Here is a 17,984-nt window from a genome sequence, read left to right on the forward strand (position 1 = left end):
CTTCCAGAGGGCAGCAGCACTACACGCGCGCCACCACGGACACCACTCGAATCGCATCACTACACAAGCGCCGATCCGAGCACGTGCCAGCCAGTGGGATCAAAGGCAAACACATGTCGAAACCCCCAACCACACCTGCGACGCAGATCCCGCAACGAACTGAAACAATCACCACATCAAAAATTACAAAACGCAATCCCTCCCGAAATCGTGCCGCCAGAACCTCGACACACTGAGCCATGTTGATTCCGGGATCGAACCAGGGACCCCAGATGCTCACCCAATGCTCTCCATCGTTGAGTGGACAGCGTCGGGATGCACCTCGCCTCGGCCGAAACCCACCGGACCACCAATGCTTCACCAGTGAGCCGCCCTCGGAGGCCCAGACCGGCCCTCCCCTGCTCCTGCGTGTGCAACCGCCCCGCAAGGTCCCGCGCTGCCCCCCAAGGGCACACACAACATGCAGGCGAAAGCGCCTCCCCTGAGCTCGCACACCCCCCCTGGCAAAACGCGCCATGGCCCCCGTACAACCTGGACTGCCCAGGGGCGGGGTGTGGGGGTCGCCGAGCTGCACTCACTACAAACACGATGCAAAACGCGGACCAGCGAAGATGAGCAGAACAGGACCACACAGACGGCGTGTCCCATCAAGCTGAAGGCCTCTCGGGCCCGAAAACAGCATCCGGGTAGCCAAGCAGTAGGGGCACTGCTGACAAGAAACTGGAAAAGAGGGCGCTCGGAGGTTGGGAGAGGTATAAGTACATCTCCCCCCCCATCCTCCCGAAAGTGACATCACAGGGGGACCCACTCGGGTACCCCAAACACTGCAATGCTGGCGAATGTGCCATCTTGTGGCATTAAGGGTGGCCACCCTCTTAGGAGGGCCCCCTGCGTGGGCCCGGGGCAGCCTATCATTCTCTCAGATGGCAGCTCCTCCATGATGCGTAACATGTGCCGATCCATCCAGTCTTTCTCTTTCAGTGCGACCAGTGCCCTTGCCTTTTCCAGCAACAGCTGTAGGTCGCCGTCGAGCTCTGGATCAGAATCCTGCTTCTGCCGGCTCAGTCCTTCTGCCGTGTGTTGAGGCCTCTGTTAGTGCCTTGCTGTGGCCTGCTTATCTGGTCGAACCTCGGCTCATGCCCCCACCGGACCGTGGAAATCTCTGGGCTCGGCAGACTCGGCTCGATGCTGACGTTCTTTCTTGCTCCCCCGGCGGTGGGACCACGCAGCCTGGAGACAAAGGGGGTTAGGGCGTGGTCTGTCTCCGTACACCGCACTCCCGCAAACCGCCTTGCCCTCTGGAACAACAAAGGTCCTCGCTGGTGCGGTCGCTCTCCAGTGATCCCGCGCTGCGGCCCCCAACAGACTCCGATGGACGGCTGGACAGGAAGGCGGGGCGTGAGGTTGTCCTTCCGGCAGTTCCGTTTTTCGATGTCGTCCAATGTCTTCTTCTGAGGCGATAGTGTTTCATGTGGTCAAAAGGAGGGCCCGTACCCCATTTTAACCTCTTTGACCGCTTAGACCCCTACTCAGTAAATGGGCGGCTTGGTCTGACAATGGGCACCCAATCCCAGTGCGCCCCCCTTTCTCAGGCTTTTCTCTGGGTGCTCCCACCTCCAGGAGGTGTTCCACATGGGCCCCTGCTGGGTCCGGCTTCGTCTTCCCGGCCCATGTCTCGACTTGAACTCCATGCCCACAAAGGATGAGAAAGACGTTCCTCCGTCAGTCAGGGCCCCCAGAAGAAATATAATTCTCTCCTTGTCAGCAGAGCTGTATGCCTGAATGCTGGACAATTCATAGTGCCTGAGGAAGCATCTCTAGTACTACTAGGGCTTTGCCCCACATCAAAACAAAAAAGCGATTCATAAATAAATGTTAAAGTTACTTCGTGCAACAAGCATACCACCTAATTTCTTTTTGACTGACCACAAAGTTGGGCTTGACATGCCCCCCTCCTTCCTTCTTTCTATACCCACCCAATTCCTGCACTCCGTTATATCGGATTATATTGCAGCCTTTATCTCCCTCCTGCAGGTGCTGCTTTTTAGGTCTCGGCCTGCGTAGGCTGCGCTTGCGCAGTCTCGCTGGCGAGATTTTATGTTTTAGAGCATGGAACTTAAACCTGCCCCTCTTCTCCATTGGCTGGCTTCCTAAACGGAGGCCAGCCATTGGAGAAGAGGTTTGTCGTTCCATTTAAGCCCCGTCTTTTTTGGATTGAGGGGTTTGTTTTTTAGTTTCTTTCTCTCCTCTTCCCATTGGCTGGAATTTTACATTCCAGCCATTTTACATTCCAGCCAATGGGAAGAAGAGAGAAAGAAAAACACGCCCCCAGTTTGAAAACCACGGGGCATTTTGGAGATCCATTTCTGGTCTGTGAGCGGAGAGGGCGGTGCAGAGACTGCTAGCTCCGACTGAGTGACCCGTCTGACTTTCTAACAGTAACACTCACTGACTGCTGCCGGTTATAGGAGCTCTGCAGATGTTACGCCTGTGCCTCCCAGCTACTCCTCTGGCGGACTGACCTGCAGGTGACCTCTCTCGTGCTGCTCCTAATACCGCTCACTGTGGTTGTGCTGCTGCTTGTGTTGGTCTGATGCGGTGCGGCATGAATTCTCTTCCCCAGCTCGTTTCCAGGTTCTTTATTCCTACGTTTGGAACTTCTTCAGGTATCCTTATAGTAGTGGCCATTTAATATTCAGCTTTGCTGCACAGGCAAAGTCATCCGATGTCACGAATGCGTCACCCAAAACTTTGTGGCGCGTAGCGTTTCAAGGGAAGTCGGTGTAAAGCGGCAGCCATCTTGGGAGGGTGATTTTGTCTCATAGCAGTTATTGTGCACAGTCTCCAGGTAATGTTCTTTTTTTGTAGGAAATTATGTGGCTAAAACAATGTTAATATGCCGTCACAGTGGAATATTTATTTCTTATTATAGTAAAATAGGCATATCATTGCTCCATTTTCCACGGGATCATGTTACTACCCCTTTACTGTATTATTTTGTGGACTAAAGAGTAATGGTGTGTTTAAGGCGAATAAAAATATAGGGGGGCTAGGTCCTGGACACGCAGATTCGCATGTTTTTTTCACGTACAGTATTGCGTTTTTAAAGAACTGGTTAGTAATTAACGGAGCCATCAGTTGTCAGGGGAACCATTAGTGTGGTGCTTTGCAGTCCAGGAACATAAACAAAATTGGGTAGCGTGCATTATAAACCGACATTATTCAGGTAAGACGAAAAATAACCAGAGTTGTCCCTTTCACGGATTTCTAGTTCCACGCTGTTTCTCGTGAGGTGCAGACCATGCCAAATATTATATTTGTAAAGAGAATTCACTCGAATAAAAGATAACTGCTTGGTCGTTGTTTCAAAAGCTGCTGACTTTGCAACTGGCTAATCAGGTTCGAATTCAGCCTTCTTGGATCAAATATATGCGATTGTAGGTAAATCACTAACTCTCCTCATTCCTAAAAACAAAGTAACATATCATGGCTCTCACAAATAGTTCTGTAATACCCTCACGACAGTTTAGAAATGTAAACTGCCCAAAAAATGTATAAATGTGCTCACTGTCGCGTTCCCTGGTGTTTTCATGCATAGTGCGGGAGTAGGTTTAATGTTTCGTTTTGAATTTTTATTTTCTTCCTGCAGCACCCATTATTTTCTGTTAGGTTACGCAGACTTGAAATTTTGTTTTCTGTTTAATAGGCGCTGGTCGAGTGCCTGCGAAAGTATGTGACATGTTAACCGAATCATGGAGTCTACTAATGCTGTGTGTGGGGCTCTCTGTGTGTGTGGGGCTCTGTGTGTGTGGGGGGCTCTGTGTGTGTGTGGCTCTGTGTGTGTGGGGGGGCTCTGTGTGTGTGGGGGGCTCTGTGTGTGGGGGGGGGCTCTGTGTGTGTGTGTGTGGGGGGGCTCTCTGTGTATGTGTGTGTGGGGGGCTCTGTGTGTGTGTGTGTGTGTGTGGCTCTGTGTGTGCGTGTGTGTGGGACTCTCTGTGGGTGTGTGGGGGCTGTGTGTGTGAGGCTCTCTGTGTGTGTGGGGGGGGGCTCTCTGTGGGTGTGAGGGGCTCTCTGTGTGTGTAGGGGATCTATGTGTGTGTGGGGGGCTCTCTGTGTGTGGGGGGCTCTGTGTGTGGGGGGCTGTGTGTATATGTGGGGGGGCTCTGTGTGTGTGGGGGGGCTCTGTGTGTGTGGGGGGCTCTGTGTGTGGGGGGGGCTCTGTGTGTGTGAGTGGGGCTCTGTGTGTGTGTGGCTCTGTGTGTGGCTCTGTGTGTGTGGGGGGCTCTGTGTGTGGCTCTGTGTGTGTGTGTGGCTCTGTGTGTTTGTGTGGCTCTGTGGGTGTGTCTGTGTGTGTGTGGCTCTCTGTGTGTGTGTCTGTTTGTGTGTGTATGTGGCTCTGTGTGTGTGTGTGTGTATGTGTGGCTCTGTGTGTGTGTGTGTATGTGTGTGGCTCTGTGTGTGTGTGTGTGTGTTGGGCTCTGTGTGTGTGTGTGGCTCTGTGTCTGTGTGTGGGGCTACTCACACTTTACTCAATCTCTACTACTCTCCAATACTCTCAATTCACACTCTACTAATCACACTCTAATACACCCTCTAACTATTCTCTACTACATACAAGTCACACACATCACAACTCACTCAATTAAACTATCCACAATGTTATACTCGCTCTCTACTACTGTACTACTCTCTACTACACTCTAATACTCAAAAGTACTAACTAACTACTGCTCTCTAATATATACTCTATTTTAAAAGTAATTCACTACTCACTCTACTAAATAGATATACTACTCCATATACTATCTACGACTCACTAAACTAAATCTAATTCTATATAGTACTTTTCATTACTCACTACTACTCTGTCTCTACTACTCGCTAACTCCTACAGCTCTCTACACACTATCTAGTACTCTCTCTATACTACTCTCTACTAATCTACACTACTCACTAACTACTATTGCCTACAACTCACTCCTACTCTACTCTATTCAAGTATACTCTCAATTAATAAACTAGTCACTCTCTACTAACTATTAATCACTGCTAATACTCTCTACTACTCTCTAATGCTCACCTATTGCCATTGTAAATGACAATACCATTTATTTATGTTTTTTTAAAAAACAAAAAATGAAAAAAATGCCATTTGTAATGCCAATAGCTCTAACTTTAACAAAGACGAGACCATTGCATTGTAAATGCTTGTTCCTATCGTGACGGTTCAGCCGTCTTTCTTTTACTTCGTCTTTCCGATCTACGTGTTTTTCCTCTCTTGTGCTTGGCAAATATCTGATGTGGAAAAATAAGTACCGGTCCCCAGAAATAAGTGCTGATGGCCTGCACTGGCTCAAATAAAGCACTAAATAAAATACACTATTTTTTCAAAGATTTCTTGGGGAGGAGTATCACCTCTCAACCTGCCTTGCAGGGTGTACAACATTTGCCAGGGCTGCTTTTGATTCCAAGTTGAGATGTTTGTGAGTTTGAAGAATTCAACAACCACCAAGGCAGAAAAGGAGAAATGTACCTGAGTGCCTACAAGACCACCCATATTTCTGTCTTTCCCTGTTTTCTAAACATTCAAGAAAAATAAAAAATAAACGTATCGAAATTGATTTGGACCTACAACTGTGGTTGTCATTTCTACAGTTGCCCTAAGTTTTTGCTGCAAAAATTAAAATATTTCTGTGAAGTTCACATTTTTTGCAACGAAGGTGCGCTGTTTCTACATGCCTGCTAGATCCCAGGTACTTCATTTCTTTGGATAAATAGTATATTAAGAAGTTATTTCTAAAGTGAAATACAATCATCTCCTTCAGGAATTATTTAACATTTTACCATTTATCGTGACTTGGTAGGATACCTCCGTGCAGTTCAGTTTTCTAGTCAGTAATGCCTCATCTGAAGAAATATCTGCAAAAAAAGAAATCATTGCTTAATGTTACATATATAGTGTATACATTCTGTCAGACCTCATATTATTTATGTATGACAAAATTCATGCAGCTCTAAATTTCTGGATCAACTGTCCCTCAAAGCGGCATCCCCATCCATACAGCCCATCAGTTTGTCTACTTATTTGATTATTATTTGTCAGGCCTGGGGTAGTTAAAGACAATTACAATATCGGAATGCTGAATGCTCCACTGAAGACAATAGAGTGCTCTGGGCTTCTAATGGCTGGTAGAAGCCCGGAGAGCAACATTCCAATGTTTGTTCACAGCTGTTGCTGTGAAGAAAGGCCTCAAGCAGCCCGAGAGGATTTCAACACCCTTGGGCTCCATGAGGCCTTTGTTTTACAAATTAGAAAATTATGCCCTCTAGGTGTGGAATGTTGTAATAGCCTTAGAGTCCTCCATAGTGGGCTGTACTGTCCATTGAAGATCCGCTCCCTTGTTAAAGGCCCGATCCGAGGACCTTTAATACTGGAGCGGGCCCTTATACGTCGGTAGAGCCTACTACGCCTGGCTCTAAGACTAAATTAGGCAATCTTTGTGACAAATATTGGCCTTGGAACCAGCGATGCTAGTTACAATTGCACGATCACTGAACTGTCAAGTACAGCACACATACAAAGTTATAACAGTGTTAAACAATGTCAAAGCATAGCATTTTGGTTAGGAAGAGTACAAAACCTATGCTTGACATAAGGAACAACCCCTTACCCTATGGTGCAAGGGTTCATGGGGCACAAGGCAGCCAAACGTGTACCAGTAATCGGAATTGAGAAATTGCCCCATATGCTAGTAATATGGACCGTTCAGCTCTTTCCCTTTGTACCACTTTTTCAAAATTTCCCCTGTTGTATTGTGGCCTTGACTTTCAGGGGATTGTGAAGCTGAACATTCAAGTCTCGTTGTCTGCGGGCTGTATGACGCAGAACATTTAGTTCAACTAGCAAAAGTATCACTTAGTAACTATATTGTCCAAGCACTCTTTATTCTTTTAGGTAAATGAAATAACTTTTCATTTACATTAAGAAAATGCACTTAGTAACTTCAGGACGTCTTGTGTCAAAGCGGCAAACTTACTGAAAAAAACTTGTTATAAGGTGGTCCCTAATATGGTGACCCGTAGCAAACAGTTTTTAGGAAGTGGAGAATTCCTGCATGCCATCCATTCACATTGTTAAAGTATTGTAAGTATATAGGATTGGTCATTTCAATAACTCTTCTGGAAAGAGAAATGTTAAAGGGTTTTGTTTAGTTGAGGATTTTTTTTAACAATCAGAAGTTGAGAGCCTGGCTGAATTTGAGTTAGAGCAGCACCTCGGGTACGGTGCTCAAGCCCTTTTGTTTTTAGTTTCTTACAGATAACTCGTTTTTTATAGAAAAACGTGCCATATTAAATGAGGTTTCTGATACGCTGATGAAGTTATTTGTTAAGAACAGAATGCTGGATGTAGGGACTTGGTATGAAGCTCTAAAACAGAATATGAATTCAACTTTGATTCCTACCGTTTTTATATAAAATTAGTAAGAGCTGGTTGTAGAATAATGTTAGGAGAATGGCAGACTATAGCAGATATGGGGAATAAGGTTCCTTGAGCTGCAAAACGTTAAGAGAATGACTTTCCTTTCCGGATGATTAGCATATTATACTCCCAGTGCTCTCCACAGAATATACCCAGCAGAATAGGGTCAATGCTTTTTAGGTGTCAAACCAATGCTCCAGGGGATTGGCCCCATTCTTTCCTCAATTGTCCAGTATGCCACGGCTTTTGATATCAGATTTTATCAAGGCTTAAGCAAAATTCTTGGCTTGATTATTCAACCTGAAACTGCTCTAGCTTTGTTTGGATTTTCGTGAAATATCAATACACTATCCAGGCCTGGCCAATATTTTATTTCCATAGACATGGCAATTGCACGATCTTTGGTATTAAAATGTTGGAAATCAAAAGAATGTTCTACTATTGATTGATGGATAAGTAAATGTCTAGAATTATAATATTTGAACATTTATATGCTTTGCGGAATGAGAGTTTAGCAAGATTTCACACATTTTTTAGAGTTTCGACTTTGATGAGCACTTTGCACTTTAGCAGCCGAGTAAAAAATATTTTCTTCTAGAATCCATTTGACAAAATATTCTTGTCAGACGTGCCCTTTTACTACCGTGCCCTCTTGTAGAAGTAATGTTGAGTATGGGGAGTTTAGGTAGAATCTCAACGTTACTGTTTCTTTTAGAGAGTGTTTAGCCGGTCAGAATAAATATAAAACACTCTTTCCCCATGGTATGAGCACAATGCACTTTACTGAAATTACTTCTATCAGTAACGTATTAGTGATTGGGTGGCTCAATGTCCAATGTTTATATTAAAGGCACTTTATATGTATCTAGTATTATGTCCGTTCTACAGTATGAGGATTACTGAAGTTTGAGCATAACTCACGTATTTTGCACTATTTCAGGTCACCACTTTAATCAGCTTTGGGTTGGTTGATTCAGGATGCTAATGATTAATATATGTATAATATATGTAATGTAGTTTATTTTATTTAAAATATCTCCCAATGAAGCGAACTTGTTTCTTGTGAGTGTTCTCCTGCTCCTAGTTTAGACAGTTAATCCTATTGCATTGTACTTAATTGCCGTTCACACTTGCGGGTCATAGTTACATGTTTTCAAAGTCTAACGGCACCGTACAGTCGCACAGCACTTTAAACCAACGTTGGTTGTAAGCACAAACATGCACTTTGAAAGGATATTCAAGACCGCAGCTTAACTAGATAGTTGCTTACTGCCTAGCTCTCCCTGATGTACATGCACCTTAGACCCCTTAAAGAGCACAATGCTCGTATGTAGTTTTAAAACCATGTACGGTGACTATTTCCTGTGTTGCCTATTGAATTATAAATAAGACATGTTTTTTAATATCATGTGTGCAAAGGTTTTAATTAATCATGCATAATAAAGAAATTCTAATTTACCATCCTATTACGAAATGGAGATCAGTTTTTAATTGTAATCTGAACACCTAGGTAGTGGGGTCAATGACTTGTGCCGTCCTATATTATCCTATATTCTCCTGTTTACCTGATTGTATTTTGATATGTTTTATGTATGTTATTATTATCCTACCATGTTTGTACTATTATACTGCTCCCACTATCTCTGTTCACCCCTTCTGCCCTCTCTCCGTTGTGAAGCGCTCTGATATCTGTAAGGATCTTGTTCGCGCTATATAAAACTTTGAATAAATATTAATAAATGTTAATGTCTCCGTTTTATGCAATTTTTTCTGATGCTCTTGATTTAGTATATGTATTGTCTGGTTACTGGTCTATGCTGCTCTGTATAAATCAAAAAACAATTTATATATATGACCCATTCCCATCCAACCAGTCAACAGGAGAACTATCAGACTTCTATGGGGCACTTCAGGGGATGAGCAGGTAGCTGATTTTTGTGTTTAAGGTGTGCAGCTTTTGCCCTGTAGTTGACAAGAGTCAATGTTAACCTATTCCTCCTCCCAGACCACATTATAACCTTCTGGAAATGTCTTGGTCCAGGCCAGGTAAGCACGAAGAATCCGACCTGCTCGATTCAGTGAAAGACACAAACACTTGGATTTAAATGATTACTGGAGGGTGGGTGGAAAAGAGAAAGTAGTGCATGGGGCAAACAAGGCCAAGAGAGACAGAAGCACAGACCTTCCCCATTCCCTGTGGAGTGCCCTACATCTATAGGGGCCACATACATACTGTGAAGACCATGACCCAAGGGCACCACCACCTCCTCTGCTTCCAGGCATTCCCATGTACACTGCATACAATAAGAAGGGCTAGTTATCACACAACATGCGTCTACACTGATTAACTAGGGATGTACAACATGACTTTTAGGTAGCTGATCTAAACCGCGAGAAGGGTCATGGCCTAGTCATGTGAACAGCAGTCACCATGTACTCTGTTGATGAGCAACATATAGAAACACACAGATGACTTGTTGGGATTTGTGACACAGTCTCTTACACAAGAAATCATAACCAGGTCGGTAAAAATGAGAAAAGAAATAGCAGGCTGTCGCATGTACTTTAGCCCCTACACTGTTGTACATACTTTCTTGCCACAATGTTCTTTCAACATATTCTGCCAAGAAATACAAAACGGTCTTTGACCAAAACATTTTGCTTTCAGCTATGACAACTTACCATCTCAGCTCTCCTGTTTATACACCTTCTCTGTAAAGGCCAATCTGTGTTCAGGAAATTGTGAGAGCAGTACATTTGTTTATGAGACATAGATTGTTAATCTTTTTCTCGTGTTATTTTTCCGCAAGATCCTTCCTGTTCTGTTTTCTGCCCCCTCCACCCTTCCTTCTTCTTCACCTATCTCTCCATTCTTTCTACTTTGCATCTTGTTTTTCTTCTTTGTGCTCATTTGAAATTGTTACCACTATCTGCTGTGTCCTCTGCCTCTCAACGCACGGTCTCAGCTGAGGTACTGGCAAGACTGCTTCATATGCCGACTCCCTGTAGTGGTGGCAAACCATGGCATTTCCATAGTGTACCAACGTTGATTATTGTTGGACCACCATAGCTGCCAAGGTTTCAGATTGCAAAGTGTGAAATTTTCATAATTTCAGTGTCATTATGAGTGACATTTCAATGACTATGAGTGACACTTTCTCGCACGCAAAATCAAGCAATGAAGACCAGAAAAACATATAAATATCAAGAATTGTATCCATTTAAGCAACGAGGCACTCTAAGAAGATGTTACAACTGCTGGAGAACACCAGAAACTGACGCATCGAGTGCCCTTCTAAGCTGATTGTTAAACAAAACGAGGACTCACTGTGATCTGCACCACTCTCATTGAGAGTGTGCACCGCGCCACTGCGAACAAAAGAATGCTTCTGTGGATTTCAGCAAAGTCAGTTATTGTTGTAAGGTCAGGTTATCTGTTGAGAAACCGGCGATGTGTGCCTGTCACAAATTTTGAGCAAGTGTAACGCTTTAACTTCTTCCGTTCTGACAAACCTAAAAAAAGCATTATCTTTCTTGATACTCGGCTGCTGTAAATCTAAAAAGCAACATCACTTTTAATAAGAGTACCGATTGTCTAACGGTGTCAGAGGTTATAAGTTATGTTTTATTTTACACTTACTTCTTGAGCCAGGCGACGAGCGGAGACGGTCCGGCTGCAACAGGCGCCTTCCCCCCAGGCTGCTACACACTGTCACAGCTACAGGCAGCAGCCCGGCCCGAGTCGGTTAACCCCTAGGCCACGGCACTATAATTATAACACTATGCATAGAGCACCTCCTAGCAGGCCGAAAGTGGCGAGCTCCTGGGTCAGGACGGCGGGCGAGGCAGGGCCGGCTCTAGGCTCATGGTGGCCCTGGGCAAGGAGCGTAGGTAGGGGGCCCGGAAGAGGGGGTCCGGGCGGGGCGGAGCGCGCAGGCCAGTAAAGAGGGGAGGGGGTCAGGGTGTTTAGAAGTGGAACAGAGCCGGAGGCCGCCAATTCCCTGCCAGGGGCCACCACGCAAATATGTATCCATCCTCAGAGGATTAATATATTAAGGATATATATTGGCGTGGTGGCCCCTGGGGTTTGGTGGCCCTGTGCAGGTGCACAGCTTGCACATGCCTAGAGCCGGCCCTGGTGCCGCGAGGCCACTAACGCTGGTAGGCCCAGGTGAGCTTCACAGAAGCTGAGGCACGCCTGCGGTCGTCCGAGCGGCAGGGTACTCCTCACCTCAGCTTAGCCGGACCTTTTGTAATAATCCTCCGATCCTGTATCTCTGCCTCTGCTATTAGACTGTGCGTGCGGTCCGTCCACTGAAAGTCGGTGTTTGCGCCCATGATCGAGGAGGCACTAAAAAAGAATTATTGCGTGGCGGGCTTTGGCAAACTAATAAAACGCAACTACTGCTTGCCCTGCTGCGCGCCCAGAGACAGTTATGATACATTGTTATTTGCAATCACGTGACCTTATGCGCATGCGTGGAAACGCGGTGGGGGTGTAAAGCCAGATGGGGTGGCTCTATTGATAGTACACCGGCACGCAGCAGCTGTGATAATAATGAATGCTGCAGCAATGAGCCACCAGGTCGGCGCATATTCCTGAGCTGCCATTAATCAATAGACTCACTTTGCACACTACTGCAATCGCAAAGTCTGCCAGAGAAGCATGCGATCCATCCGGGGTGCTGCTTGCTGAATGTGTTTGGCCAGGGCGTTACTTCCTTGCACCGGCGGTGGTGTCAAGGAAGCACTACAAATGCGTGACTTTACGGTTTAGTGCGGTAATGCGGACCACCCCTCAAAAATGCGTTAGGATCACGCCCATTGCGTGACACTTGGCAGGGCTGGACCACATATTTCACCATGGTCTCTTTGCACCTTTCCTTTAATTGATTTAGAATTTTCCTTTTTTGGTTAAAACAGTTTTAGCTTTATAAATAACTAGTGTATCTTTTTTAAGTTAATTTTGGTTTTAATAAACGTGGGTGTTTTATCGGATGCTTAGTATGAGGGTTCCGCGTGTTACTAGTGTACATTTAACTCCAGTGATTTTTTGAGTTTTATATAGTATGCTGGCACATCATAGTACATGTGCTTAGGGACAATAGGTGCGAGATAAGTCAGGACTTGTTTCAGGAGCTGGTAGTGCACAGATGTTTTCGTTTTTTTGGAAAACAATGCTTTACTACAAGTCGGGACCAGTAGAATTTTGTTCTTTGGCTTCTGATCTATGTGTGTGTAAGTGAAAAAGTGAGGCAAGAGAATGAGCGAGAAAAACAGGGAGGGAGAAACTGAAAAGTCAGGGACCTAGATGTGCCAAAACAAACGTTTGCAAACACAAAGAGATGATGGACGGAGTGCTGAAACTTTCCAGACACTCACCCCCCAGAATATTTTGGATCAGTGTTAAATCCATCATCATTCGTTAACTCACTTCGCCACCCCAGGTCAGGCCCAGCCATATGCCAATCGGTCTTGAACTGGGATGGCAAAGTGAGCTAAAGAACGTTGATGGATTAAACCCAGATCTGTGACTGGGGTGACTGTCTCAAAATTGTCAGTGCTCCGTCCATCATCTCCTTGTGTTTGATTTGCTCACCCTAAATTGGGAGGTTATGCCCAGATGTGGGTCCCTTGCTCACTTTACCACTGGATTCAAGCTAGCCTGGCTGATGAGGGGTGAAATTCCAAAACCGGTCCCAGGATGCTTGCTTCCAGTCCAGGGAAGACCTGGCTTGGCTCTGTACAGTCTGGACTGCTCCCATGAGGAACAGGGTTAAGACTGATTTGCATATGGCTGGGTCTGAACTGTGCCGCAAAGTGAGCTAAAGAACGATGATGGATTAAACCCAGATCTGTGTCTGGGAGTGAGTGTCCGAAAAGTTTCAGTGCTCCATCCATCATCTCCTTGTGTTTCCTTTGTTCGCCCAAATTTGGCAGGGTGTGCCCAGATATGGGTCCCTTGTTCACTTTGCCACTGGATTCAAGCTAGCCTAGCTGATGATGGGTGAAACCCCAAAACCCATCCCAGGATGCTTGATTCCCGTCCAGGAAAGCCATGGCTTGGCAGTTCGGGCTGGACTGTTCCCATGAGGCACAGGGTCAAGACTGATTTGCATATAGCTGGGTCTGAACTGAGGTGGCGAAGTGAGCTAAAGAACAATGATGGATTCAATCCAGATCTGTGACTGGCAGTGATTGTCTGAAAAGTTTCAGTGCTCCGTCCATCTTCTCCTTGTGTTTGCTCAAAACAAAAGTTTGAGCACTGCACAGATGTTTTCGTTTTTTTGGAAAACAATGCTTTACTACAAGTCGGGACCAGTAGAATTTTGTTCTTTGGCTTCTGATCCTTTTTGGGGATCTACTCATTAGTATTTTAGCATTCACTGTAGCTTAATTGGAAAGAAAACAGGGCAGCTTTGGGGCTGAACTGTGCATGATCCCATTGGGCAGAAGAGAGAGGCGGGTGCAGCAGTGGCAGCTCCTCCGTTAAGGCGAAGGAGCGTCACCCCACTGCTCTGTGAGCAGTAGTTAAAGAAAACTAAAAAGAGAATAACTAGTGTTATTATCATTTTAGTTTTCCTTTCCTGGTGCTGGGTGGGGTGGCGCTGGGCTGCCAGAGCAGGGCAGGGGAGGAGTGGTTTGTCCACACCAAGGTGCACAATGACGCTTTGACCGGCCCTCCCGGGCCAAACTGGCATGCACACTTTGCATGTTCTGCACACAGGCTGCATTACAGCCTGGGTGCCGAACATGCCCCAAGCTCCCATTCCCTACCTGAGTGCCGATCCAAGGCGCTCAGACCAATCACAGCGCTGCATTGCAGCGTTGTGATTGGCTAGGAAAGTCAGGAGCCTGTTCCTGCTTCCAGGAGCGAGAGGCGGGGTAGAGTGGACAGAGAGGTGGCGGACGGCCAGGTGGCTGGCCTGAAGGTAAGTGGGGGGTTTTGTGTGTTTGTTTTCATTTACAACCCTCCTTATCCCCGTGCCCTGCCCTGTCAAGCCTGGTAAGTAGAGGCCGCCACTGGGCTGCAGTCCTGCTTCAACCATTCCTGTTCTTTAGCCAGGTCCCACCAAAACACTTCAGTGGGCTAGACAGCAGTCCCCAGTATTGCAGCTTTTGGAGAAATGTCTGATTGTCTGCCTGGCCAGTACGGCTATGGACTAATTGAAAGGTAAGTGTCTCTTCATTGGTCTGGTATGGTAGGTTTAAGATTATGAGATATTTGAGTTGAGGAGTATTCGGGAAGGCTGAGTTATTTGAAGAGAGATGAGTCTCCTTCGGCAGTAACATCTACTGTGCTCTCGAAGCCTTGAAAAAGGTATTGGTCAAGGAGCTATGAGAGGACTCCCTTAATAGAGGGGCTAGATACCATGAAGCAGTGTTTAGCACGGTATACAACCTTTACCACGCATTTTTTACCACGCACTACCATTACAACGCGGTTTTTACCACGCATACCATTACAACGCATTGCGCTGGGGGGCGCTCTAGGATAGGGAATAGGTTAATTTACTATCCAATAACCTTCCCTAGTGTCCACGGGGACTGGAGTTGGAATAGTAAATTAAACTATTCACTATCCAGCACCCCAAAGCGCTATGCGTTGTAATGGTATGCGTGGTAAAAACCGCGTTGTAATGGTATGCGTGGTAAAAGTATGCGTTGTAACGTCATACATCCGTTTAGCACCTATGACCTAAATCATGGAGAACCAGGAATCTTCTCAATTCACACACGATCATCAGAACACAAACATTGTGACTTTTATCTGGATGTAGACTGTAGGGGGTTGTATCAGACTATCATTGTCAGAATATTGTCTGTCACCAATATTTTGTCCTACATAGCATGTACAAAAATATCACCCTATTGGAGTTAATAAAAAAATCTACCCGACTGAGATAATAATTTTTAGGACGTGATATTTATGTCAGATGATATTTCTGTAGTTGATATTCTCACAAACAACCAACTGTAGGGGACACTAAAACCAGTGAAACCCACAGCAGTTAATGACACTGATTCAATTATTTTCTTTCGTCATATTCCTCCAATGGCCTGTTTCCAACTAAGGCTCCTTTGGAGCATGAGAAACCTCATCCCTGCACACAACCTTAAACTTGTTGTCCAGGCACTTGTTATCACCAGACTAGACTACGGATTTGCGCTCCTTTCAGGCATTCCCAAAGTTCATCTAAGTCCTCTCAGAGCAGTCCTACATAAGGCGGCCCGCTTCGTTACAGGACACAAGAAATTCAACCACATCTCCCCCATTCTATCCTCCCTTCAGTGACTCCCCATAGAAGTGAGTGCTCCTTTTAAAACTGCCTGTCTCACTTCTAAGGCTATGCACTCCTCGTTAACCACGTACCACAGAGGAAAACAGAAAATCTCAGGAGCCGACCATGAACCAAGAAACGCTAAACTGCTCCTCCTCGAATTTGCCGCCCTCTCACACGAGTGACACATGAAACAATCGTTCTTGGGAAGCACCACAAGATTAAGACACTGTCTCTCGCCGAGGCTCCATCAGACCACATGTCATGTCCCCTTCAAAAAGACCTCAAAGCCCTTCTCTTGGAACAACACCTGGCCTAACTTCTTCCCACTTTTCTTCATGCTTCTGCCAAGTGTGGGCCAATCTCAACCAGCACGAACACTGGTTGTCCAGCTAACGGTGCTATGCCACCTGCTTGTCACTGCTGTGCCTTACAATTGTAGCATCGTGCTACAAAGAAATACAGACACTGCTTGCTGTTTAACTGGAGCTTTATTGTACACTTCCAGTGTCTTCCCTGTCCCTACTCTAACTGTCGGTTCCTGTGCCCGGCTCCTCCTGTTCCTGCTCCTCCCATAACTCGGCCCATAACCACTAGACTACCTCACACAATTCTACATCTCCCCCTTTCTTAACAAAGTGAGCTTAATGTCCTCAGTGTTCGCAGTTCTTCAATCCACCACACAGGTTGGCGGACAGCCTGTTCTTCAAGCCTCAGTAGTGTCGAATCAGTGGTGGGCTTGGCTTTGGTCAATCTTTCCGGTGTCTTGATCAGGGCATTCTTGACCACTTTGCGTGTAAACTGTTTACTCTAACAGTCTGCAGTCCTCATGTGTCCTTCTGGTGGTGTAACTACGGTTAGTTCAGATGCTCGATCTCTTTCATGAGTGGATAATGTTCTCCTCTTCCGAGCGCCCGCATCTACTTTTATTTCCTTTTGTCCTGTCTGGCCAAGGGCAACACTGCCCTCCAATTCAGGGTCATGTATACCAGACAGTACGGTGCTAATTGATGAGACTGTCTTGGCTTGATTCGGTAACTCATTCGCCGCATCTACTTTCACTTCCTTTTGTCTGGTCCGGTCGAGAGCAACACTGCCCTCCAATTCAGGGTCATGTATGCCAGACAGTACAGTGTTATCTGATGAGACTGTCTTGGTTTGGTTCGATAACTCATTCACGGCCTCGGGTTGTCTGGCGAACTCGTGAGCTCTCTGTGCATAGGCATGTTTTTCTCTCATCTGATAATCTCTCTCTACTGACACGTCCGGCTTTCCTTGCGGAATGACTGGCTGGTCCCTTCCCATCCGGTGACTAAGGTCCACTGTCTCTGTTTTCCTTTTGTAGGTCCTTTGAGTCAGCCTCGCGGACCCCTTCAGGGGTGACGGTGTCTGATCTGTGTCTGGATATACTTGTGACTGACATGACAGGTTGTCCTGTGGAGTGACTGAGTATTCAGAGACCTTGGTGTGTGACATGTTGCTCTTGACGGGAAGGATGTCCTTTGGTTCCGTGGTGTGGTCGGGTGGTTGACGCCATGTCTGTTGTCGGGACCATGACTTGTTCGACTCATGGGATTGAACAGGCGTGCTTTCTGGTTCAGAGAAGTCCCTTGTCGACTTCCAGGATCGGACAGACGCGCTCTCTGAATCAGAGGAGGTCCTGGCCATACCCCTTTTAAAGGATCGGACAGACGTGCTCTCTGAACCAGAGGAGTTCCTGGCCATAGACGTGCTTTCTGGGTCAGAGAAGTCTTTTGTCGACTTCCAGGATCGGATAGATGTGCACTCCGCGTCAGAGAGATCCTTCTTCCCATTCCTTCTCAAACGTTTCTTTGAAACTGTCTTGGGTAATGGATTTTTGAATTCCGTAGTCCGTGACAAATTGCTCTTTCCTTTTGAATTGTCTTTGAGATGCTTCTCCGTGTGCCTTTGTTGGAACATCTTCAATGCTGTCTCATTTGGGAGGTTGTTTGATGATCCCGTGCTTGTTCCTTGTGCTTGATCCCAAGCTTTTGCCTCTTTGTCCTTCTCGCCTAAAGTTAACAATTTCCTCTCCGTTTCTTTGTTGTCGCGGGAGCCATGGATGCATGGATCTTTTCTGGTTCGTTGCTGTGGAGTATCAGTCCGTCTTGTGTGACCTGTTTCTCCTTCACACTTGTTTGATGCTCTAACACCTCTGATCTGGGGGTGATGTGTTCTCCTGCCAGATGTTTCCTTGGACT

General features: G+C 46.0%; 1 protein-coding gene across 1 annotated transcript in view; it reads right to left on the reverse strand.

Annotated features, from left to right (window-relative positions):
• LOC144783247 (growth/differentiation factor 3-like) overlaps positions 1-17,984 on the reverse strand; it is a 144,895-nt gene that overhangs the window by 63,117 nt on the left and 63,794 nt on the right. Inside the window, exon 3 of the mRNA XM_078662327.1 lies at positions 5,845-5,919. Within this exon, the coding sequence (XP_078518453.1) occupies positions 5,845-5,919 (75 nt within the window). The remainder of the gene's footprint in view (positions 1-5,844; positions 5,920-17,984) is intronic.

Source organism: Lissotriton helveticus, chromosome 9 (assembly GCF_964261635.1).
Source record: "Lissotriton helveticus chromosome 9, aLisHel1.1, whole genome shotgun sequence".
NCBI classification, from domain to species: domain Eukaryota; kingdom Metazoa; phylum Chordata; class Amphibia; order Caudata; family Salamandridae; genus Lissotriton; species Lissotriton helveticus.